Raw genomic sequence first — 23,517 nt, 5'->3', positions numbered from 1 at the left:
TTTTTTTGGTTTTTCTCCGGTACCAGGAACCGAACTCACGACCTTGCGCTTGCCAGGCAGGCGCTTTTGCCGCTGAGCTAAATCCCCAGCCCCTGTTCATTTTATGTTGAATTTGTTCTTAATTTGAATATTTTTCTTCTTAATTTGAATATTTACTTACATAATCTCCATATGAATCCCTTGTTTTCTATTTTTCCTGGCTAGGATTAGACATTGCATCATCTTTGGCTGCTTTTTTCACTCTCACACATGCTGCCTCATCAGCCTCAGGGCCCTGGTCCCTGGCTCTTCTCTCTCCCTGTTATGCTCTTTTCCCAGACATGTAACTCTCAGCTGTCACCTGCTTAGAGGCATCGCTCCACCAGGCATGCATTACATCATCCACTCTGGCTAGCATCATGGCCAGATCACTATTACCTTGTTCATTCTTTAGTTACTGGCTTAGTGTTTGCCTTCTTATTAGCTGAGGATAAGCTCCAGTAAGACTTGTATGTTTTTTGTTTTTTAAAGATAGGATCTTGCCTAGCGTGGTGGCGCATGCCTGTAATCTCAGCACTCGGGAGGCTGAGACAGAAGGATCATTGTGAGTTTGAGACCATCAGCCTGGGCTACAAAGTGAGTGCAAGGCCAGCCTAAACTGCACAGCAAAACCCTGTCTCAAAAAGACAAAAATAAATAAATAAATAAAATAAAATAAAAATAAAGATAGGATCTTGCTGAGTATTCCAGGCTGGGCTTGAACTCACTTGTAGCTCAGGCTGGCCTTAAACTGGTGATGATCCTCCTGCCTCAGCCTCCAGAGTGCTGGACGTGCCATCACCCCGGCTCCAGTCAGGTTTAGTCACTGTACAACATCAGCCTCCCTAACACAGAGCACGGCACAAAGTAGGTCCTCAAGAAATAGTGCTGAACGAGTAAGTAAGTTCCAGTCATGGAATCCGGAGTGAGAAAGTTTGAAGGCAAAGCTGAGAATGGTGTACTTCAAGCACAACTTCAAATGATAATAAATTAACATTGAGCTTTTACTACGTGCCAGGCACTGTGCCAAGTACTCTATATGAATTATTTTATTAATTCTCATAATAATCCTGCCAGGTTGGTGTTCTTCTATTCCTATTTATGAGATTCGGAAACTAAAGAAAAAAGGTAAAAGAAGGTGCCCAAGGTCCCATTCTTAGAAGGAACCAGGCTGGGGCGGGCCGAGCAGGAAGCACTGTGCTTCTCGAGGCAAGGAGGTAGCGGAGGAAATACCTGTGGCCAGAACTTCTGCACCCTTTGAAATCAGAAAAGACTGGTCTTCGCAAGGCCAAAGGGGAAACAGGGAGAATAATCTGTTCGCTGAGTTTCATATGACATTAAGGAGACCCAAAGAGGGTAAATGACCAGGCCCCAAATTAAGCTCCCCACGCCAGCAACTTCCCCGTCCCCTTCCACTTTCTCCTGGCAGGGACCGCGTGGCGCGCATCGGACTGAACGTGATTCTGAACCTGGCGAAGGAGCGCGAGCCGGTGGAGTTGGCACGGAGCGTGGCAGGGATCTTGGAGCATATGTTCAAGCACTCCGAGGAGACGTGCCAGCGCCTGGTGGCGGCTGGTGGCCTGGACGCGGTACTGTATTGGTGCCGGCGCACAGACACGGCGCTCCTGCGCCACTGCGCGCTCGCGCTGGCCAACTGCGCGCTGCACGGGGGCCAGGCAGCGCAGCGGCGCATGGTGGAGAAGCGCGCCGCCGAGTGGCTCTTCCCGCTCGCCTTCTCCAAGGAGGACGAGCTGCTGAGGCTGCACGCCTGCCTCGCGGTGGCGGTGCTGGCAACCAACAAGGAGGTGGAGCGCGAAGTGGAGCGTTCCGGCACGCTGGCGCTCGTGGAGCCGCTCGTGGCCTCGCTGGATCCTGGCCGCTTCGCCCGCTGCCTGGTGGACGCCAGCGACACAAGCCAGGGCCGCGGGCCTGACGATCTGCAGCACCTCGTGCCGCTGCTCGACTCGTCGCGCTTGGAGGCTCAGTGCATCGGGGCTTTCTATCTCTGTGCGGAGGCTGCCATCAAGAGCCTGCAGGGCAAGACCAAGGTGGGGTGCTGGATAGGACAGGTCTGAGTTCAGAGAGCCCTGGAAAAGCTTCCCGGAGGAAGTGACAGTCAAGTGGCACTTGAGGTACACATGAGAATGGAGGAAGCTAGAGGAAGGTCAAGGGGCCAGTATCCTGGCCTTGAACGCAAGACCCAAACTGTAGTCTTGGCCTCTGGAGTCAAGAGGAAGACACTGAGGGATTCTTAAGCAGGAGACCGTTGTGTTTTACAAAGATCCCCCTGGAAAGAGGGCTGGAAAGGATGGGACTAGAGCAAGGGGACCCCATAGGAGCTAAGACGAGGCAGGGAATTGAGGGAGGCCCACAGTGTGTGGGCAGTGGCAGGGAAAAGCAGACAGATTCAAGAGGTTTAAGGAGTGGAATTAAGACCTGGGAGGAGGAGAGCGAGGACATGAGCATGACTCCTGGCTATAAACCTCAACGGCCCTCAGGTCAGGCAAACTGGGTAAGAGGCAGGCAGGCAGGAGTCGGGCCGGGGAGGCAGTTCAGTTCAGTGGGACATGTTGGTTTGAGGTGACTGAGAGATGCCCAGTTGGAACCTGTAGTGAGCAGTTTAACCACTGAGGAAGGGAGACTGGAAAGGAGGTGGTGGCCAGGGACGGAGGTTTGGGATATCCGTGTGTCAGCCATAGCACTCGCCTGAGTCCCAAACAGTCCCCAGGGCCAGGTTCCAACCTGCAGGCTTTAAATGGCTATGTGGCCTTTGGCACCTGGATTCATGGTTTACTTTTGTGGTTGTTTTTGTTGCCATCCTGAAGCTGGAACCCAGGGCCTGTGTGTGCTAGGCTAGGGAGTGCTCTGCTACTAAGTGACCTTTCCGGCCCTGGCTTTATGTTTATCCTCTGGAAAACTGAGACAGTTGAACCACAGTAGCAGTTTTTACCTTGCGTGTGGGACTAACGATAGTTTCATCACCAGAAGTTTATAGGTTTTTTTTTTTTCTTTCAATACTAAAGATTCAAGATTATCACCGTCTCTCCTCTGCATTGCTCTGGGGGGCAGTAGGTGATGCCCTGGGGTGGAGCGCATGCCCTGGCCCATCCTGTTTATACTACAGCTCTCAACTAGGGATGCCTGGAGGAGTGTATCTCCCAGGTGATCATCACCCATCACCTAGGTCCCTTCAGATCCCAAGAGGCCACGTTAGCAGTCTCTGAGGCCTCTTCCAACATTCAATATTTTAGGCAATTCTGATTTGCCTCTCTGTGCCCCAGAACTGGGCCATAACAAGACTTTCCTTCTTGTACATCATTCTGCCGTGGGAGAAGAGACTTTAGGGAGTGAAGGCCCCAAGGATTAGATCTGGACGGTAGTTCTGTTACCCCTTTCCCACCAAGACCAAGTGAGTACAGTTTAACAAAGATGCCGAACCCCTGCTTCATGTCCTTCAGGCCAGGCACAGGGCTCCGGTGGTGACTAACAAGGTCCTCAGCTTGTAGTCTAGTGGAAGTTGCCTTATCAGCTAGTGACAGTGGCATTCAGAGTGTGGCACAAGTCCTAATGGGAGGTGTGAAGCAAGCCATGGAGGAATCAAAGCTGCACACAGGAAGTGCTAGTTAATTTGGGGTCCGATGGATGAGGAGGATTCCCAAGAGCAGGCTGGAAGGATTAAGAGTTCAGGAACACCGTGGGTGGAGACCCAGAGGTGTGAGAGCCTTGGTGGGTGTGTGAGGTGAGCAGGGAGGAGAGGGCAGGGGCTGTGTTGTGCAGCCTGGCCATAGACTCAGAGCTCAGACTTTATCCGGGGCAAACGGAAGAGGTGCAGGCGCAGGGGTGGGGGACCTGCTCAGAATGGCCTTTGCTTTAGGAGCCAGAATCCACGGGACTGGATGATTAGTGGATGACAAGGGCAGTGAGGGGAGGACTGGGCCGCTGCCTGGCTGGTGGACCCTAGAGGCCCTCTGCCGCCCCCTCCTAGGTGTTCAGTGACATTGGCGCCATCCAGAGCCTGAAACGCCTCGTGTCCTACTCCACCAACGGCACCACGTCGGCACTGGCCAAGCGCGCCCTGCGCCTGCTGGGCGAGGAGGTGCCGCGGCGCATCGAGCCCTGCGTGGCCAGCTGGAAAGAGGCGGAGGTCCAGACGTGGCTGCAGCAAATCGGCTTTTCGCAGTACCGCGACAGCTTCCGGGTAGAGCTGCTAGGGGCGGTCTCCCAGAGTTGGAGCGGGAGCATTCCCCGCAACGCGGACTCCCCCCTCCACACTCCCCACCTCGCCCCCAGGGCTGAGCGCTGGGACGGGCGCCTTGGGCACAGTAAACTGGGTCCCCTCACGGCCTGCGCACCCTCCGCACCACGGTAGACTTTGGGGGTTGGAAAGCCTGCTCTGAGCCAAGCTCAGAGTCCCTCACCTCTGATCTGGGGCCCCCTGCCCCTCCACTGCCACCTCCAGTTCCGTTTCCTTGCATGTGTGCGGAGGAGGGGAGTCCTTCCTCACGCCTGACCCCTCCCCCAGGAGCAGCAGGTAGATGGAGATCTGCTTTTGCGCCTCACCGAGGAGGAACTGCGGACTGACCTGGGGATGAAATCGGGCATCACCCGCAAGAGGTACGAGCCCTACCCGCCAGGTCTCAGTAACCGCCCGTCTCTCTGCCCCCAGACCGAGCGTCTTCTCCTCCTCCTCGTGCAGGTTCTTTAGGGAGCTCACGGAGCTCAAGACCTTCGCCAACTATGCCACGTGCGACCGCAGCAACCTGGCAGACTGGCTGGGCAGCCTGGACCCGCGCTTCCGCCAGTACACCTATGGCCTGGTCAGCTGCGGCCTGGACCGCTCCCTGCTGCACCGCGTGTCCGAGCAGCAGCTGCTGGAGGACTGTGGCATCCGCCTGGGTGTGCACCGCTCCCGCATTCTCTCCGCAGCCCGAGGTCAGCCCGCCGCTCTCGGACCCCAGCCCAGCCCCACCCCGCAAGGAGTGAAGGGAGACACTGGTCCAAGGCTCTAAGCCTCCCTGGGGGATGAGTGAACCCTGCTGGGTCAGGCAGGGCTCTGAACACGTAAATGTGACTATGTTGCACTTTGCCCCAGAGAATCTCCCAGTCTGAAGTGGTAACCAAGTGGAAGAAAGGCTGGTATACAAGCGGGCAGCTGGCCCTCACAGGAAGCACACCCAGGACTCCAGCAGAAGGCTAGAGGAGGAAGCACTGCTTACCTTGCCCACCCAGGTCTAGGTTTCGAGGAAGGGCTGCCTGACCAGGTCTGGAGAGATGTGTGGCAGGGGGCGGAGGTAGCAGGAAGGGCAGCCAAGTCGGGGGACGCAGCTTGTGCAAGTGTAAAGGCAGCACAGTACACAGGGCCACAGACGCGGGCGTGGGTGGGCACCCAGGGGATTTATCCTCATAGCCAACAGTTTACAAAGTATGGATAGATTTGGGCTCTAACAACCCTCCTTATTTACTAATTTATTTTCATTTACCAATTACTGTTTAACTAGTGTTTGTCAAATACTGTCTCAGCTGGGCATGGTGGTACATGCCAGTAATCCCAGCTACTCAGGAAACTGAAGCTGCAGTATTATAAGATCAAGGCCAAACTGGACAATTTAGCAAGACCTTGTTTCAAAATAAATTTTTAATATGTGTTGAGATATAGCTCAGGGGTAGAGTGGCTCTGAGTTCAAGCCCCACACCACCACCACTTCCAAATAAATAAATCTTTCATATCTACAACCATTCTATGCAGTGGATGTTAAGGTTTTTTAAAAATCAGGGTTAAAAACCTTTTAAGGAATCAAAAGAGGCACTAAATAAGCATAATAGCATCTAGTTTGAGTTCTGAAAAACATAACCCTGTATAACCTCCACCAAAATCAAATACATAGAACTTTTCCATCATAGACATTCGAAAGATGACAGAACTAAAATTTAAAATTTTAAATAGGGGACTGGGGATTTAGCTCAGCGGCACAGTGCCTGCCTGGCAAGCGTGACATCGTGAGTTCAATTCCCGGTACCAGAAAAAAACCAAAAAAAAAAAAAAAAAAAAAAGATTTTAAATACATTTCTCAGGATTATAAAACCCACGAGGTGACTGGGTGTGGTAGTACATGCATGTAATCCCAGAATTTGGGAAGCTGAAGCAGGAGGATTGCTGAGAGTTTGAGGCCAGCCCAGGTCGCATAGTGAGCTCAAGGCCAGCCTGAACTGCATAGTGAGATCCTGTCAAAAAAACAAAGACAAAAAAAAAAAAACACCATGAGATGCTGGGCATGGTAGTGCACACCTGTAATCCCTGCACTGGGGATTCCTCCTGTCTCAGCAATCCCCTCTCCTCCTGCCTCAGCCTCCCAAGTGCTGGGATTACTGGTATGTGCCACCATGCCCAGAACTTTTTTACATTGCAGCTTCCAATAAAACTCCAATCTTTCATTTTTTAAACACCAGAAAGGTTAGTTGGATATGGTGGTGCACACCTCTAATCCCAGAACTCTGGATGGCTAAGGCAGGATGATTGCAAGTTCAAGCCTGGTTTGGGTAATTTAGTGATTTAGTCAAAATGTGTCTCAAAAAAATAAAAATGCTGGGAGTGTGGCAGTACCAGAAAACACAAACAGGAAGGTCCTAGGGAAAAATAGCTTCTCTAGGGAGTTTTGGTTCTTGTTGCTGTTTTTTGTTCTTTGTTCTTTTGAGATAGTGTCTTGACATACAGTTCAGGCTGGCCTTGAACTCACTATGTAGCCCAGGCTAGCCTCAAACTTGCAGTGATCCTCCTGCCTCAACCTCCTGAGTAGCTGGGATTACAGGTGTGTGCCACTATGCCCGGCTCTAGGGAGTTTTTTGTTGTTGTTTTGTTTTGTTTTTGTTTTTTTGTCTTTTTTGAGACAGGGTCTCACTATGCAGTTCAGGCTGGTCTTGAACTCACTCTGTAGCCCAGGCTGGCCTCGAACTCACAACAATCCACCTGCCACAGCTTCCCAAGTGGTGCACCACCATGCCCGGCTTCTACAGAGTTTTTAAATGGCGGCAATGACATTTGGGTTTTAGAAAGATCCCCCTGGCGGTGTGGCAAATGGAGTAGAGTGGGCAATTCTAGCTGGCTTTGGGGAAGCCACCGAGGAGGCTGTCATAAAGACCTGTGTGGAAGATCCTGGGGCAGGAGCCTAGAGGGTCTACAGTAGGTGGAATCCACAGAGGATGGTGCCTGGTGCTGAGCACTGAACATCAGCTCCACTAGGGCAGAGATCTGACTGTTTGGTCCACTGCTGTATCCCAAGCACTGAGGACAGCGCCTGGCACACAATGTGGGTTTAGTAACAAAGGATGATCCCCAGCTTACCATGGTCTGACTAACAACTTCCCAGCTTCTCCAAGGTTGGTGGTGCAGGCCTGTGTAATCCCAGTGCTAAGGAGGCTGAGGCAGGAGGATCGCCATGACTTGAGGCCAACTTGAGCTACGTAGAGGGTTCCAGGCCAGCCTAAATTACAGAGGGAGACCCTATCTCACAAAACATGTCAACAAACAAACAAAAAGACAGTGTTTCAGCTTTGTGATGGTGTGAAAGCACCACCTACATAACAGTTCTTTTTTTTACGTTAGTACAGTATTCAATAAATCATGTGAGATATTCAACATCTGATTACAAAATAAGCTTTATAGATAATTTTGCCCAGCTGTACACTAATGTAAATGTTCTGAGCATGTTTAAGGTAGGCAAGGTTATCCTGGGGGGCGCTCCCCTCACCGTGCCGTCTCTCCTTGACCTCAGAAATGCTCCACTCCCCACTGCCCTGTACCAGCGGCAAGCTCGGCGGGGACACCCCAGATGTCTTCATCAGCTACCGAAGGAACTCAGGCTCCCAGCTGGCCAGGTAAGGAGAGGCAAGCGGGCAGCTCCGGGCCTTGGCATGAGGCCACTGTGGTGACGCAGGATGTCTCTGTAGCCTTCTGAAGGTGCATCTGCAGCTGCATGGCTTCAGTGTCTTCATCGACGTGGAGAAGCTGGAAGCCGGCAAGTTTGAGGACAAGCTTATCCAGAGCGTCATGGGCGCTCGCAACTTCATGCTGGTGCTCTCAGCTGGGGCCCTGGACAAGTGCATGCAGGACCACGATTGCAAGGACTGGGTGCACAAGGTAGGTGCTGACCTGTCCTCTGCATGCCAAGCTTGACCTGTGGCCCAGGAGACAGGGTGTTCCTCCTATCCCTTTTTGTCTGTATATCCCTGACCCAGCTGGAAGTTGAGAGACACAGCTCTGACTTGGATAGGAACTCAGCAAGGCATTAGGCACTGTGAACCTCAGTTTTCTCTTCTGTGAAATGGGGATAACCTACCTATCCTACTCACCTTGTAGGATTATTGTGAGGGTCAGAGAGGGATAAATATGCTTTGAAAGCCAAGCGTGGTGGTGCATGCCTGTAATCCCAGCACTTGGGAGGCTGAGGCAGGAGGATCGTTGTGAGTTTGAGGCCAGCCTGGGCTACAAAGTGAGCTCAAGTTCAGCCTGAACTGCATAGCGAGACCCTGTCTCAAAAAGACAAAAAAAAAAAAGTGCTTTGAAAAATAACCTCTGTGAGAGACAGGAGAGTGTAGTGTAGTGACAGGTAAAATGGAATCATTGGTAAGAGCACAAAACAGCCTTGTATAGCAGCACATGTCTGTAATCCCAGCACTCTGGGAGGCTGAGGCAGGGGAATCATAAGTTTGAGCCAGCCTGAGCAACTTAGCAACATTCAGTCTCAAAATATAGAATAAAGGAGGGCTGGGGATGTAGCTCAGTTTGAAGGCTCTAGGTTCAATCCTTAGAAACACACACACACACACACACACAAAACACATATGTATCACACCTGTAATCCCAGGTATTTAGGAGGCTGAGGCAAGAGGATCACAAATTTAAGGCCAGCCTGGACAACTTAATGATGCCTTGTCTCAAAATAAAATATAAAAAGATCTGGGGGTGTAGCTCAGTGGTAGAGCACCCTTGGGTTCAATCCCCAGAATCAGGAGAAAGAAAGAGCAAGAGAGGGAAAAACTAAAAGAGCGAGAGGGGAGGGAGGGAGGGAGGGAGAGGGTGGATGAACAAAAACTCTGTAAGTTTGAATCCCGACTCTGGCCTTGGGCAATTTAGCCCCAAGAAACTTTATGTTCATTACCAGAAAGTAGGGATAATAATGGGACCTAACTCCCTAGGCTATTGTTACAAGCTAAATTGTGACGTGCTTAGAATGCCTAGCACAGGATAGCTGCTCAGTAATAACTTTTTTTTTTTTTTTTTGGTCTTTTTGAGACAGGGTCTCGCTATGCAGTTCAGGCTGAACTTGAGCTCACTTTGTAGCCCAGGCTGGTCTCGAACTCGCAACAATCCTCCTGCCTCAGCCTCCTGAGCGCTGGGATTACAGGCGTGCGCCACCACACCCAGCAATAACTATTATTACATAATAATAATTGTGCCCACTACATCTGTTTAACTCCCCATTGCGCCTTCAGTGCATAGCACATAGTAGGAGCTTAGAATACTTCTAGGATGGATGGAGAGATGATTAATGGTCTGCTAATGATTAGTCATTAATCAGTCACTAAGAACTGGGGTTGGAGCTAAGGGATGCAGTGGTCATTGGCAATGAGGTCCTTGTCCTCAAGCAGCTAAGGAGACAAGAATATGCCCACAGTGAGCCAGTGTGGTATTGCATTCCTGTGGCTCCAGGTACTTGGTTTGTGGTTCTTTGTTTGTTTATCTGAGGTACTGGGGATTGAATCCAGGCCTTACACATGCTAGGCAAGCACTTGACCAATGGCTACCTCCCCCGCTGTAGTCTCAACTACTTGGGAGGTTGGGATAGAAGGATCACTTGAGCCTAGGAGAGACCCTATCTCTTACGCGCGCGCGCGCGCGCGCACACACACACACACACACACACACACACACACACACTACGATGACTATATCATATACAAGTTGGCATAAATGCAATCCAGGCAGGTGAACCTCTAACCTGTTAAGGGAATATAGAGAAAGGAGAGAGCAGTGAGGGATGAAATAAGAATGTAGCTGAAGCCAGGCATGGTGGTGCATACCTGTCATCCCAGCTCTCTGGGAAGCTGAGGCAGGAGGATTGCAAATTCCAGCCCAGCCTGGGCAACTTAGTGAAACCCTGTCTTAAGATAAAAAGTGGGTTAGGGATGGAGCTCACTGCAAAGGCCCTGGGTTCAATGCCCACTGTGTCCCTCTCAACAAAAAAGAATGTAGGTGAGTGGAAGAAAAGCCATACCAGACAGGGGAACGGCCTGAGTGAAAGAATCACAGGGATGAGAAGATGCCACAGCCTACATGTGCTATTGCTTCTTCATCACACAGATGAAGAAAGGGAAGCACAAAGTAGAATAATTTTTGCATGCCCACACTGCCAGTGTAGCAACCAGAAAAACTGGGCTTCCAACTCTATCTGACCCAAAGCCCATGTTGGTTCCCAAAACCCAGGGTGTGTTCCATGACACAGATCTGGGGTCCTGGGAGGGGAGGTGGTGGGCTAGGCTTAGATTCAGCTTATACTATAATTGAAGCAATGTTTAAACACATGAATGGTTCTGATCCATGTCTATTAGGTTTACAGGGCCTGAAGACTCGACCTTAATCAAGTTTTGGTTCTCAGCCAGCTGAGTGCTCTTTTTGTTTGTTTTTATTTTGTTTGAGACAGGGTCTCGGTGGTGTGTAGTTCAGATCAGTCTTGAATTCACTATGTAGCTCAGGCTGGCCTTGAATTGGCACTATTCCTCCTGCCTCAGCCTCCCAAGTGCTGGGATTATAGGTGTGCGCCACCACTCCCAGCAGCTGAGTGATCTTAAAGAAGTCATTGCTCTTTTTCCTTGCGTTACCCTTTGCTGGCCAGCCTCTGTACAGTGAGCAGTTTGCACTGTCTTTGATTCTGTGGGCTTCCAGAAGAAACAAATGTCTCAAGGTCCCCAGATTAATGGCACTATGGTCAGAATTTGTCCAGATACTCAGGAGAAGCCTCAGGCCTGAAGCAACCCTAGATTTGGACTCTAAGGGCTTGAGCTGGAGGCCTGGCCCCTCCTGGGCTGGATGTTTGTGTGACCTGGGGGGAGTCCCCTCCCCTGTCTGGCCTTCCTTCCTATCTTCTGTATAACGGAGAGGAAGCCAGTCTAGGCTGCAGTTATGCAGGCTTCCCCCACTCCATGAGGGTGCTTGGCACCATCTCAGAAGCTGGAGAGGAGAGGGAGGCGGGCAGGGTGGTGGCAGCCTTTGCTCTGGACCAGTCCCAAAGGCTCCGTCATCCCTCTTTGGTTGTTTTTAGTGCCTAATGGCCTCTGGTTTCAATACTCGTTTCCCTGAAGCCACATTTAGCGGGCAATCAATATGGAAAACCACAAGGGAACTGCACTCCAGAAAGTCCCACCCCCTTGATCACCCTTGAAAGGAAAACATGATTCAATAAGCACTTACCAGAGAACACATTAATAGTGAGATCCCCAGAACAACCTTGTGCGGGAGGCTTTATTACTCCCTTCACAGAAGAGGAAATAAGAACACGTCTTCTTTCTTTCTTTTTTTGCGGGGGGGGGGGGGTGTACCAGGAATCGAACTCAGGACCTTGCGCTTGCCAGGCAGGCGCTTGTGCCGCTGAGCTCTATCCCTGGCCCTAAGAACACATCTTATTTCCTAAGCATCCATTGTCTGCTAAGCACTGCCCTGGTCACTCGCTGTGCACTATTGCAGTTATTCCATGCACCAATCCTACAAGCTGGGAACTGTCATTAACTCCACTTTATATATCAGCAAACAGAGACGTTGGGAGCCCATTAGATGTTGTGGGTTTGGCAGAAGGTCCCAACCCTCAAATCATGCCTTGGTCTTCTGGTGAGCAGCCCTGACCCTGAAGCTCTCTAAGCCACCACTCCTACTCACTCAGCCCTGGCAAGGAGTCATGTCCTTAGCAAAAGATCCCCGTCTCACTCAGGAGACCGCAGTGGTTTTAGGAGCTCTGGGCTAGCTCTATCCCAGGGCAGAGACCAAAGTTTGTTTTTGTTTTGTGGTACCGGGGATTGAACCCAGGTCCTTCACACTGAGCTACATCCCCAGCCCTTTTTTATTTTTTGAGACAGGGCCTCCCTAAATTGCTAAGTTGCCCAGGGTGGGCTTAAACTTTCAGTCCTTCTGCCTTGGCCTCTCAAGTAACTGGGATCATGAGCATGTGCCACCACACCCAGCTCTAAAGATTTTCTTACCCTATAAGATGGGAAAGAAATGTCAAGGTGGATTTCAGGACCAGGGTCTTTCTCTGGCTAGAGGCCAAGCACCTCCCTGATCCTAAGATCCCCGAGATAAGACAGGTGTCTCTTTTCCTCCTCTTTCTTCTTTCTTCAGGAGATTGTTACTGCTTTGAGCTGTGGCAAGAACATTGTGCCTATCATTGATGGCTTTGAGTGGCCTGAGCCCCAGGCTTTGCCTGAGGACATGCAGGCTGTGCTCACCTTCAACTGCATCAAGTGAGTCCCAAGGCCCTGGGGACAGGGGACAGGGGACAGGGGACAGGGATACAATCACACCAGTGTCCTCTGCCCAGCCCTCTGACCCATTTGGCCTCTGTGCCCACAGGTGGTCCCACGAGTACCAAGAGGCCACCATTGAGAAGATCATCCGCTTCCTGCAGGGCCGCTCCTCCAGGGACTCATCTGCAGGCTCTGATACCAGTTTGGAGGGGGCTGCGCCCATGGGCCCACCTTAGCCAGTCCCCAGTTCCCGCGCCCTTCTGTGAAGTCCCCCTTCCCACTTCCTCCCGAAGGTACGCCTGGCTGGTCTGGGCTGAGACAGCCTGGGCTCTTTCAGGAAGTGGCTCTTGCTGTCCCCACCCTCCTCAGTATGTGGAAAGGCAGGGAAGCCAGGCATGGGGGTGAGGAGGCCGCCTCCTCCCTCAGGCCCTGCCATCAGGTTCCCTGTCTTCCACTCCCACAACTGTGTCCTGGCTTAGTTGTGGAGGGTTGCTGCAAGTTCTCCATCTCCTACCCAGAGTGCCACTAGCTTGAGAAGGAGGAAGCCATGCAGCCTTTGACAGGAAGGAAGTGGGTAGTGCCGAGCCCTCCTGTGCCTGGGCCTCGTCCAAGCAAGAGCCTGAGCCAGGGATGACAGTCAGACTCAGACTGTGCCTGGCCCCCGGCTCACCACTTCCTGCCGCCTGTGGCCTTGCCCTGCAACCACTCAGTGCCCTCACAGCCTTCCTCTGGGGCAGCCTTCTCTGCCACGTCCAGGTTCAAGGTCGGGCTGAGCCGGCCTTCTTGCTGGTCTACGACACAGGAATCTTGCTTGGGCCTGGGACTGGTCAGGGGAGGCCACATCTCAAGCTCACCCTACCACCTGCCTTGGTGCTGTGCCCAAGGCTCCTGCCTGGCCTGGGCCCGCTGGCTTCCCTAGCTCCTCCCCCACCCAGGGCTTCCCATCCAATTGCTCAGGGAAGAGGGGGACCAGACAGCCGCCTGTCAGCAGCAGGAGCCTGGAAAGAACCTACAGTTCTGTGGGCAGGGCAAGGGTTATGACCTAGGGCAGGTTTGCCAAGTATAAAGTACATTCATATCCCTTTGGGACCCTTGTTAAGATTCAACTCAGGGGATCCCAGGTGGGGCCTGAGGGTCTGCGATTCTGATTCCCAGGAGAGCCAAAGTTGGTGGTTAAGGGATGACACCGAGCAGCAAGTCCCTCGGGAATCCCTGCCGTTTCCCAAGCACTGCACTCAGGGTCTGCTCATCACAGCAACCCCACCCAGCATGGTCACTCCCACTTCACAGATAAGGAAGAAAGGCTGAGCGATGAGCCCAGTTTCCAAAGCCACTATTAGGGGCAACCCCAGGACCCAGCCCCAGGCCTCCCAGCACCCAGCCACTGCAGGTGAACCTGCTGTCCCAAGACTCATCCTGGAGGATATGCCCCAGGCAGGGCCATGGTTGGTCCCTTGCCTCAGAGATTTTGGCACTGGGATAGGTTTTAGCCAAAACCCCAACCCAAGAGCTACACAGACATAACAGGGCAAGAGTGTCCCTTGGTCCTTCCCTCTACTGGAGTAGGAAGGGGAAAAGCACCCTCCCCGCAGCAAACCAGTTAGTGGAGCTGGCTGTTACCGCCACGCTGCTCCCCTCGCAGGGCACCATGAGGCTGGCACTGCTCCCAGACCCCTTACATGTGGAGCAAGCCAGGTGCTCCTTGCTTTTAGGGCCACACCATCAGAAAATCAAGTCTCGTCCAGGCGTGGGAGTCTTCCTTCCACTTCCTGTCTTCCGCCAGTCCCAGCCTGGTGCGGCTCTGAGTAGGTGCCATTCTCCCCCTGCCACGCGAGTTTGCCGGTGCAGGTCCAGGCTCTGTCCTGGATGTGAGGATGAGGCAGACTGGGTGCTGCCCCCACAGAGTGCAGTCGATTACAATACAGTGTACGAGCACCCCCAGCGGAAGCTTCCTGTCTTTTTGTCCTCAGTCAGCCCACTCCCCGAGGAGGGCCCCGCGGGTAGTACTGAGGAGTTCCTGGGTTTTCTTCTGTTCAGTACACTCTCCACTGACGTCTACCTCCCCTGTCTGGCCTTCTGGCTGACCTCTTTGCCCTTATCTGTCTCCCAGGATAATCAGAGCCCATCCTCCAGCCCACCCAGGCCAATGTGTTCAGGGGTGACAGCCCCCTTGCAAATACCGATCATCCAGAGCCAACACTGGCTGATCAGGCACCATTGGCCTGCCGCTGCCCCTACCAGACATGGTCCCCCAGGACTGATCCTTCTCCAGAGCCTGCTTCTCCAGAGCTATGCTCGGCTGCGCATAGCTGCTGCCCCCAGTGGGAGCTGAGTCAGCAAGGTCCCTACACTACCTCGCCTACCCTTTCCCAAGGGCCATGAACTGTTTAGAGGCCAGAAGTCCATGCACAATTCACTCATTCTTACCCAGGCCCAAGAAGACAGGCATCTCATTCCAGACTGTACGGGGCAGGAAGATCTCAGAGCACCAGCCTAGTGTGCTCCCTAGCATGTCCCACCAGGTGGGGGCCCATCATCAGACAGCTCGGGGCACTGCTGACCTAGCCCTTCCTAGGGCTTACTCAAGGTCACAGTGAGTCAGAGCCTCTGTCCTCTCCTCACAGCTTCGTGGCGGCGGGGTCAGTGGAAGCCATCTGTGCTTAGATCTCCCAGCTGCAGAGGGGGCAGTGCGGGACGAATCTGGAATTAGTCCAGGCTGCGGAGGCCCCAGCTGGCCCTGAGCTAACTGCATTTCACCTGTACGATTTCCAGTCAGGAAACTGGCTTGCAGGACAGGTGAGAGAGAAAGAGGGGAGAGACAGCAGCAGGGCCAAGCTGCCATGGGCACTTGCAGTTTGAAGAGTCGAGTACCCACTCAACTGGGTCTGCCCGAGGGACGTAAAGCCTTCATCAAAGCCAGTGCCTTACTATGAAGTAAGATTCTGCCTTTCAACTTCCTAACTCCCTAGGGATGGGCTCCTCATTCTCTGGGACTCTGGGGCCATGGATTATACGGAAAACTGGATCCTAGGTTCCCGCTGACTTCCAGAGGGACAGCATACGGCTCTGCTGCAGTGCTCAGCAATGGGAGATATCTGAGTGCTGAGTGGCAACAAAATCTGACCTGCCTGGGCTGGTGCAGCCAGGAAGACCAGCACAGGTACCTCCAGGGAATGCACTGGACTGATCCTCAGGAATGGGCAGCCAGGGCTCCGTCCCAAGCTCATTTCTGTTTTTGTGTCTGGACACAGGGTCTTGCTATGTTGCCCAGGCTCATTTTGAACTCCTGGGCTTAAGCAGTCCTCTTGCTGCAGCCTCCCGAGTAGCCGGGACCGCAGGCGTGTGCCACCAGAGCCGCTTGCCCCATGCTTTTCTGCTGGCCTGATGCAAGCCTGGGGGCCTTCCACATCGCTCAGGAGTTCTGAGAAATCAGATGAGGCTGGCAGGACACACCCAGTGCCACTCCCACAGGCAGTTTAAGGGCACCTGCCCAGGCCAGCTGCTGCTGGTACCTGACCCATGTCAGGCAGACCGGAAGCAGGAAAAGAGACGACCCCAAGCCCAATGCCTTTGGGGACCAGAAGATTCTTTTCAGCTTGGCTCAACTGATTTATTGTGATGACGGGCACCATTAAACCCAGGTGTGGGCGGGCCATAATCGGGATTAATTTCCAATCACAGTGACAGCAGCATTCTCCCTACAGGGGGCGCCAGGTCCCTCCCACAGCTTTCCATCCCCCAGGCCAGCACTAACCACACAGCAGAATTGCCAGTCATGAGAGGGGAACCTAGTGTCGTGCACTTTGCAGTGTGGGCTGGACAGGTGCCAGCCCTCATGCTTCAGCCCTCACGGGCCCTGAAGTGTCACCTCCAACAAGACCGCCTTTCTCAGACGGTTTAAAGGTGATGGATGGTGGAAGGGTGAACAGACCCCTGTCCCAGATGGTCCCTGCTGCTGTCCTTCAAGGGGAGGGTGCAGGTGCTGGGTGGGAGGGGGGCTGGGATCCCAGGATGGACTCGCAATCAGGCCACGCTCGCTCCACTCCTCTGGCCCAAGCACATCAGGGGCTCTGGGGAAACTGCTGGAATTCAGGGTGCGGATTAATCCTTTCCAGTATCCTGTGAGAGACCAGAGAGAGGGGACAGAGTTGACCAGGAGAATCCCTCAACTGCTGTGTGGAGAAGTGACACAGGATTGACTGAGGGGTCCACCTCCCAAGCTGAGAGGTAGAGGACAAGGGCCAGAGATAGCTCTGGAAAATAACTCTTCAGACCACTACAAAAAAGTCAAGGCTAACCCAGCCACAGATAGCTGAGGACGTTCTCTGAGATTCCACCATAGTTTCATCTGTAAAATGGGACAGAGGAAGATGAGAGGTGCTGAGATGAGGGAAAATGGCCCTCAAGTGGCAGCAATGACCTGATGTTGCCCCTCCCTGCCCGTTGCCCTGTGCTTGTGGAACGGCTCCTGGAGGGTGAGGCAGCTGTGAGAGGGGAGTCGGCCTGGGACAGGACACCCAGAGAAAGGTCCCGGGAATCAAGCTGCCATCTCCAGCTGGGAGGCAGAGGAAACCTTCAGGATAAAGGGCTCTGTTGTGAACATGGGTTTAGGGTCCTGCATTACCCAATCAGAATGGCTGGGATGAAGAGAAGGCCAGCTCCCAGGAGGAAGGGGAATCCCTTCATGAAGTTCAGAGTGGCTGGGTAGAGCGAGTTGAAGATGCCGGAGGCCGTCAGCATAGCCAAGCTATTCACACAGGCCACAGCAGAAAAGAGAGCACCTGTGAAGAAATAAATGCCACACTCTGGAGTTTAAAGGACCCATGTTCAAATCCGGGCATGATCCCCCTCTCAACTGTGTGACCTGGGGCAAGTCACTTAACCTAAATCACCTCCCTTGCCTATGTGATAGTCTTTTTTTTTGCGGGCGGGGGGGGGGGGCGGCAATATGGGGAATCGAACTCATGGCCTTGTGCTTGCCAGCAGGAGCTTGTGCTGCTGAGCCACACCCCCCGGCCCGACAGATTCTTAGTCTTGCACAGAAAGGACCTGGCACAGAGAGACTGCTAAATAAACAGCTGCTGTTAAACCCACAGTAAGTCTATGTGATGTGTTCTAATGAAAGCCAAAACGGCTCTTTTGGGTTTTGCACCTTTGGAATCATCCCGTTTGGGATTAAGTACTGGTTTGGTTCTCATTTCTACTGAAGAGTAGTTTATCCTTCTGGGCTCTGTTCTTCTTGCTGTGAAATAAGGCCAACAGCTAATTCATAGACTGTCCAGCCTGAAGCTCACAGATACAGCACCTATCACAGGGTGGTAAAGGCTGTGTTTTGCTCCTGTTGCCCTTGGCGTCTCTGCGCAGTGAAGTGTTGGGAAAAAAGCTAGAATGAATCAAGGCACTTGTGGTCTGGGGACATCAGAGCCCACAGTGGGCTGTGTGTAGCACCAGGATCTCTGTCATTATTAGATCCTCCTTTCAGGGGAGCCCATTTCAGACTGGAATACAGGGACCGAGAGGTCTGAGGAGCTGTTTTTAGTTACGCCAGCAGAATGAGCACCAGCCCAACAGAAATTGAGATTACCCTGTCAGATGGTCAGAGCTGAAAACATCTGTGGATATCATCAAAGGTAATCACTCTCGCTTCAGATGAGGAAGGGGAACCAGGACCAAAACCCAGCTCCCAAGACCCACTGCTCTTAAGAACAGACCTGGGTTTGCATCCTAGCCCCACCATTTTCTGAGTGGCCCTGGGTGAGTCACTTTAACCATCTGTGCCTCTGTTTCCTCATCTGTCAGCTGGGGGCAAGGAAACCTATGTCACAAAGCTGTTCCTTTCCCCGGTCTACATGCTGACCCCAGTGAAGCAGGGAGCCCTGGTGTCATTTAACAGAAAAGCTGAGGCCTGGAGAGAGGAAATGCTTCACTGTGGATATCCAGAAGGAACAAAATCATGCTCAGCTAACTGCAAATCTCAGCTTGATGGTTTGAAAATCTGAAGTAGTGCAGTCCTCTGTCAGCCCTGGGCACTTTAACAGATGTGCATTTGTCTTAGCCACCTTTTTTTCCTGGGAGGAAGGGAGGGAGGGTGTCTCCCAGCCATGGCTGCCCATCTGCCCAGTTCAGGCAATGCTGGGCATGCAGAACAAGTTGAAGACTGATCCTGACACTCACCCTGCTCGGAGTGGCCCACCAACTTGGAGAGCTTGGCCCGGATGACAGGAGTGATGACTAATGACAGGAAGAGCAAGCCGTACCCTGTGGAGAAAGAAAAATCCATCAGGAAAGGAGGGTTAAGGAGAGGAGTATCCTGGTGAGAAGAAGCAGAGCTTCTACACATCCCACATGGAACTTAGGTTAAACCAGGAAGAACTTCTTTGATGGCAAGGGATTGGTGACAGTGATCAAAGTGGAATGCAGACCTCCCTTCTTCAGGCTCACCTATCTGCTGTTTTTCATGAATGAGTGCTGGTTGCCACCAGTGGCTTGCTTTCTTTTCTTTTTTTGACAGTGGATCTCACCATGTAGTGCAGGCTGGCCTTAAATTCACTATGTAGCCCAGTCTAGCCTCGAACTTGCAGTGATCCTCCTGCCTCAGCCTCCTGAGTGCTGGGACTATACGCGTGCACCACCATGCCCAGCTACCAATAGCTTCCTTGTTAGAATACCTCTTATGGCACCACAGGTATCACCTGCCCATTTAGCACTTAGTAGAGATATAGCAGGACACAAAAAACATGCATGAGTTTTGAAGTCAGTCCCAAGTTCAAAACCTGATACTATTGCTTACTGTGTGCATAGCCTTGGATAATTTACCTCCCTGAACCTGACCCCAGTCTATAAAAGGAAGATAATACAGCCTCATGACAGGGTGGTTCTATATTGTAGGAGGTTGGATATCAGGTCCTAAACCCTGGAACCTGTAATTGATGTAATTGATGTCTTATTAGAAAAATGGGTCTTGCAGATGTGATTAAGGTTAGCATCTTGAGAAGCACGGATTACTCTGGATTCTTAGGGTAAACCCTACATGCACTTATACATATCCTTATAAGAGGGAAATGGAGATTTGATGCAGACAGAATGGAAGAGGCACAAAGAGGAGGAGAAGGCAAGATGACCACAGAGGCAGAGACTGTTGATGCAGCCACTAGTCAAGGAGTGCTGGCAGACACAGGAAGCTGGAAGAGGGAAAACAGATTTTTTCCTGGCACCTTTGGAGGGAGCATCACCTTGTTGACACCTTGATTTTAGCCCAGTAATATTGACTTTGGAGTTCTGGCTTCCAGAACTTTGAGAAAAAAAATTCTATTGTCTTAAGCCTCTGAGTTGTGGTAAGCTGTTACAGCAATCTTCTATACAGGTTAAGAGGTATGAAGACCATGGCCTAGCAAGAAGATAGTGAATGTGAGTTTTCCCTTTGCATTTAGTTATTCACAGGCATACCTGGTTTCTCATAACTATTCTTCTCCTTATGTGACTGCTGTCTCCTAGACAAAACTTCAAATTCCTACATGACAGTGGACCTTCCAAAGTGGATGTATGATGAGGCATATCAGGGCCCCTTCAAGGGTTAGGATACCCCAAATTCTACTTTGTTGAGACTCCTCAGTGAGTGAGAAGCACCTGGTCCTCTCAGCTTCATCATCAGAGAAGCAGCTGAGTTAAGAAATCTGTTTTTAATGGCTGACTTTGTACACAAGAAATCTGAGGGTTTTATTAAAGTAAATCTGCTGGGGATATAGTTCAGTGGCATTGTGGCCTGCCTGGCAAGCATGAGGTCCTGAGTTCAATTCCTGGTACAAAAAAAAAAAAAAAGTAAATCTTTCCCTTTAAAAGATATTAACTTCGGGGCTGGGGATTTAGCTCAGCGGCACAGCGCCTGCCTGGCAAGTGCAGGTCGTGAGTTCGATTCCCGGTATCGGAAAACAAACAAACAAAAAAAAGATATTAACTTCTTTAACCAGCCTCCCCCTTGCACAAAAAAGAGAAGGAGGAGGAGGAAAAGGTGATAGCAGAAAGAAAATAAGCATGCACAAATTTCAGATCTGTGGTCTGAGAAGATGGACTTTTTAAAAAACCCAATAAAGCTGACCAAGATTTGAGGTAGGTCCTATAATTATTATCAAGGCATTAATGGCATGGACTTTGTTTAAGAACACCATGAATAGGCTATGAGAGGCCAAGGGGTGAAGCAATTAGTGTATGAGCCATACTTTTGTCTTTTGCTCTATATTACTAATAATATTTATGGCTGATAAATGCATTAAGTACTTTGGCTGTTGAAAACAAGTATTTTCCGTACACGAAAGGCAGCATTTTTCGGGGGTTTCCTATTTGTCTGTCCTCCAGTCCAGGCTGGGGCATAACTATGCTTGCAAAGACTCAGGCTTGAACCACATTTGAGGGCAATAAGTGGTTGGTCCTTAGTTTTCAACCAGTGTCCCTAGCACTAGCCCACACTTTACCTGTGAACATGAGGGGTGTGATGGTAGCAAACGCAAAGACAACCATCCCCAGGATGTTGAAGGCCAGGCCAATCTCAGCCACCCAGGCGTCGGCCAGGCAATACTGCAGAAGCCGCAGGCCCAGCAGGCTGGTGAGGTAGGGGAGCTGCTGGGCTGCAGAACCATAGCCGATCAGCTTGGAGTCCCAGCAGAGGGGCGTGCTCAGCTCATAGAGGGTCAGGATGTCCTGGGCCCCAAAGTGCACAGTGATCACCACGAAGATGGCCAGTGAGTACAGGGCTATATGCTTCCTGGACTTCTTGGGGGCTGGATCCACATACAGCTGGAAGATGGATCGATGGTGGCGGAGGGTGAAGAGTTGGGTGGCCCTTGGCTCCTTCACAGTCTCACCAAAGCAGAATGCTGCGTAGAGACTCATGACTATCAACAAGGCCAAAGCCAGCCAGAAGGGGTTGGCGTAACCCTGGGCCCGGAGCCAGTGGCCTCCGAGGAGGCTCGCCAGCATGCCGGCCACTCCAATGCAGGCTTCCAGGAGGGCTATTCGGATGGTCCGGTTTCGGGTAGAGCTAACATCTGCCACAGAGGCAAAGCTAGCAGCCAGGAGCCCATTGAAGTCGCCGAGAAGGCCACAAAGGATGCGGCCCAGCACGAAGTAACCAACGTGGAGCTGCAGCTGTACCACAAACACAGACACCACGGTCTGCAGCAGCAGGCCGAGGGAGGTGAGCACCAGCACGGGGCGGCGGCCCACGCGGTCACTCCAGGCTCCCAGCAGGGTGGACGAGAAGAGATCCACCAGGAAGCCGGCCACGTTCATGTAGAGGGTCCAGTGGGAAGTGAGAGTCTCCACTTCCTGCAGGGACAAGATTACCAGGGTGCAGCTCCTCACTCTCGTTGCCTACCTCTGCTGCAAATAATGCCATCCTGGGAGCTGCAGACTTTCTTTGGATCCCTAAATCTCACAGATGCTTCTTACAGCTCTCAAAAACCGACACTGGAGAGGGCGATGAGAAATGGACCTGGCCCTTTTCCCCAACTTTTCCCCACTTTTTTTTTTTCTTTCCCTACTTCTGTTAACTTTTATTAACCCGGAAGGCCAGGCTTTCTCTAGGTCCACAGACCATAGTTTTCCCACAGACCCTTCTGAGCTCCGGCCCCGCCCACCATGCAATGCACACCCCCTCTCCGCTGCCCCCGACCTTGCCGTGGGCCCCGCCCCTCGGCGCCCCTCCCCCGCGCTCCAGCCCAGGGCCCGCCCCCTGCCGCGTGCGCGCGCTCCGCGGCTGGGCTGGGTACCTGCTGGATGGGGTTGGCGGTGTGGTTGCCACAGTCCCCCCGATCGCGTGTGCCGTTGTACCCCAGGTCGGTGCTGAAGCGGTGCCACAAGTACTGCGTGGTGAGCGGGCCCTGCAGGACGAGGGCAAAGTTGGCGAGGAAGACGAGCGGCTCCACGGGGCCGCGGAACAGCACGGGCGCCGCGGGGAGGGCGCGGGCCTCGGCCGGGGGGCTCGCGCGCCCCTCCATGAGCAGGCGAGGCCGGAGCGTGACGGGCTGCGCTGGACCAGCGAAGGGAGGCCCGGGCCTGTGCTATCTGCGCCTGCGCCCGAGGCCCGCCTCGATTTTAAAGTCGGGCGGGGCGGGGCGTGGGGGCCTCAGTCCCCGGTCTCTCGCCCTGCCTGTTCTGGGCCGGGTGTGGCTAGGTGAGGAGCCCTGTAACCCTGGCTGGCCGGCTCGCAGGATGACTCCACCTGTACCCCGCGCAACGATACTGCTTTGCAGCCCTCCCTTCTGGGCTCAGAAGCACGCAAAGCAACAACAATCAATAATTAACATTATTGAGCACCTACTGCTAGGCGGGTGGACATCAGCGGTCCTGAGGGACAAAGGGGATCCAAGATAGCATGCTTTACCAGTTGTAGTTAAGTGAAAAACAGCCCTTGTTGTGTAATGCGTTATAATGATTTGTTAGGTCTCAGACCCAAAATGACCCCTTGGTGCACAATCACGTCTTAAGATTATGCGCTGTGCACATTCACTGTGTACCTGGCCACCTGGTTATCGATTTCCAAAGCAAGGAGTATAGCGCTGGGGTGTGGGCATAATTGCCATGGCCTACGGCCTAATGGTATCAGAAAGGAAAGCATTCTCTAAACACCCTTCCACCTTAGGCTGAGGCCTGATTTTAATTAACTTTTTTTTTTTTTTTTTTTTTTTTTTGAGACAGGGTCTCCTTATGCGGTTCAGGCTGGCCTTGAGCTCACTTTGTAGCCCAGGCAGGCCTCGCACTTGCAACAATCCCCCTGCCTCAGCCTCCCAAGGGCTGGGATTACAGGCATGTGCCACCACGCCTGGCTTTTATAAGTTTTTTACAAGATTAAGACCTCAGAGGAAACACTAACCATCTGAAAAGAACAAGGAAGACATTTTACCATTTTAAAGTAACGTCTAAGAAAAACATTGATAAACATCACCAAGAGTAACTCTCATGTGCATAAAAAATACCCAGATGCCTACATGCCTG

General features: G+C 52.3%; 2 protein-coding genes across 2 annotated transcripts in view; one reads left to right on the top strand and one right to left on the bottom strand.

Annotated features, from left to right (window-relative positions):
* Sarm1 (sterile alpha and TIR motif containing 1) overlaps positions 1–14,469 on the top strand; it is a 20,309-nt gene extending 5,840 nt beyond the window's left edge. Inside the window, exons 2-9 of the mRNA XM_005402754.2 lie at positions 1,448–2,066; positions 4,004–4,216; positions 4,541–4,632; positions 4,715–4,950; positions 7,788–7,890; positions 7,963–8,152; positions 12,404–12,525; positions 12,635–14,469. Coding sequence (XP_005402811.1) covers positions 1,448–2,066; positions 4,004–4,216; positions 4,541–4,632; positions 4,715–4,950; positions 7,788–7,890; positions 7,963–8,152; positions 12,404–12,525; positions 12,635–12,764 — 1,705 coding nt within the window. The 3' untranslated portion in view covers positions 12,765–14,469. The remainder of the gene's footprint in view (positions 1–1,447; positions 2,067–4,003; positions 4,217–4,540; positions 4,633–4,714; positions 4,951–7,787; positions 7,891–7,962; positions 8,153–12,403; positions 12,526–12,634) is intronic.
* A 1,647-nt stretch (positions 14,470–16,116) lies between these two features.
* On the bottom strand, positions 16,117–22,602 carry Slc46a1 (solute carrier family 46 (folate transporter), member 1). The gene is made up of 5 exons (XM_005402755.2): positions 22,293–22,602; positions 20,997–21,849; positions 18,703–18,786; positions 17,153–17,309; positions 16,117–16,647 (listed from the first exon to the last, which is right to left on the bottom strand). Exons 1-5 carry the CDS (start codon positions 22,518–22,520, stop codon positions 16,590–16,592), a joined length of 1,380 nt encoding a protein of 459 aa, XP_005402812.1. The 5' UTR covers positions 22,521–22,602; the 3' UTR covers positions 16,117–16,589.
* Between the last annotated feature and the right edge of the window lie 915 nt (positions 22,603–23,517).

Source organism: Chinchilla lanigera, unplaced genomic scaffold, assembly GCF_000276665.1.
Source record: "Chinchilla lanigera isolate Chin_1 unplaced genomic scaffold, ChiLan1.0 scaffold00080, whole genome shotgun sequence".
Lineage (NCBI taxonomy): Eukaryota > Metazoa > Chordata > Mammalia > Rodentia > Chinchillidae > Chinchilla > Chinchilla lanigera.
This window is presented reverse-complemented; position numbering and strand designations above follow the sequence as displayed.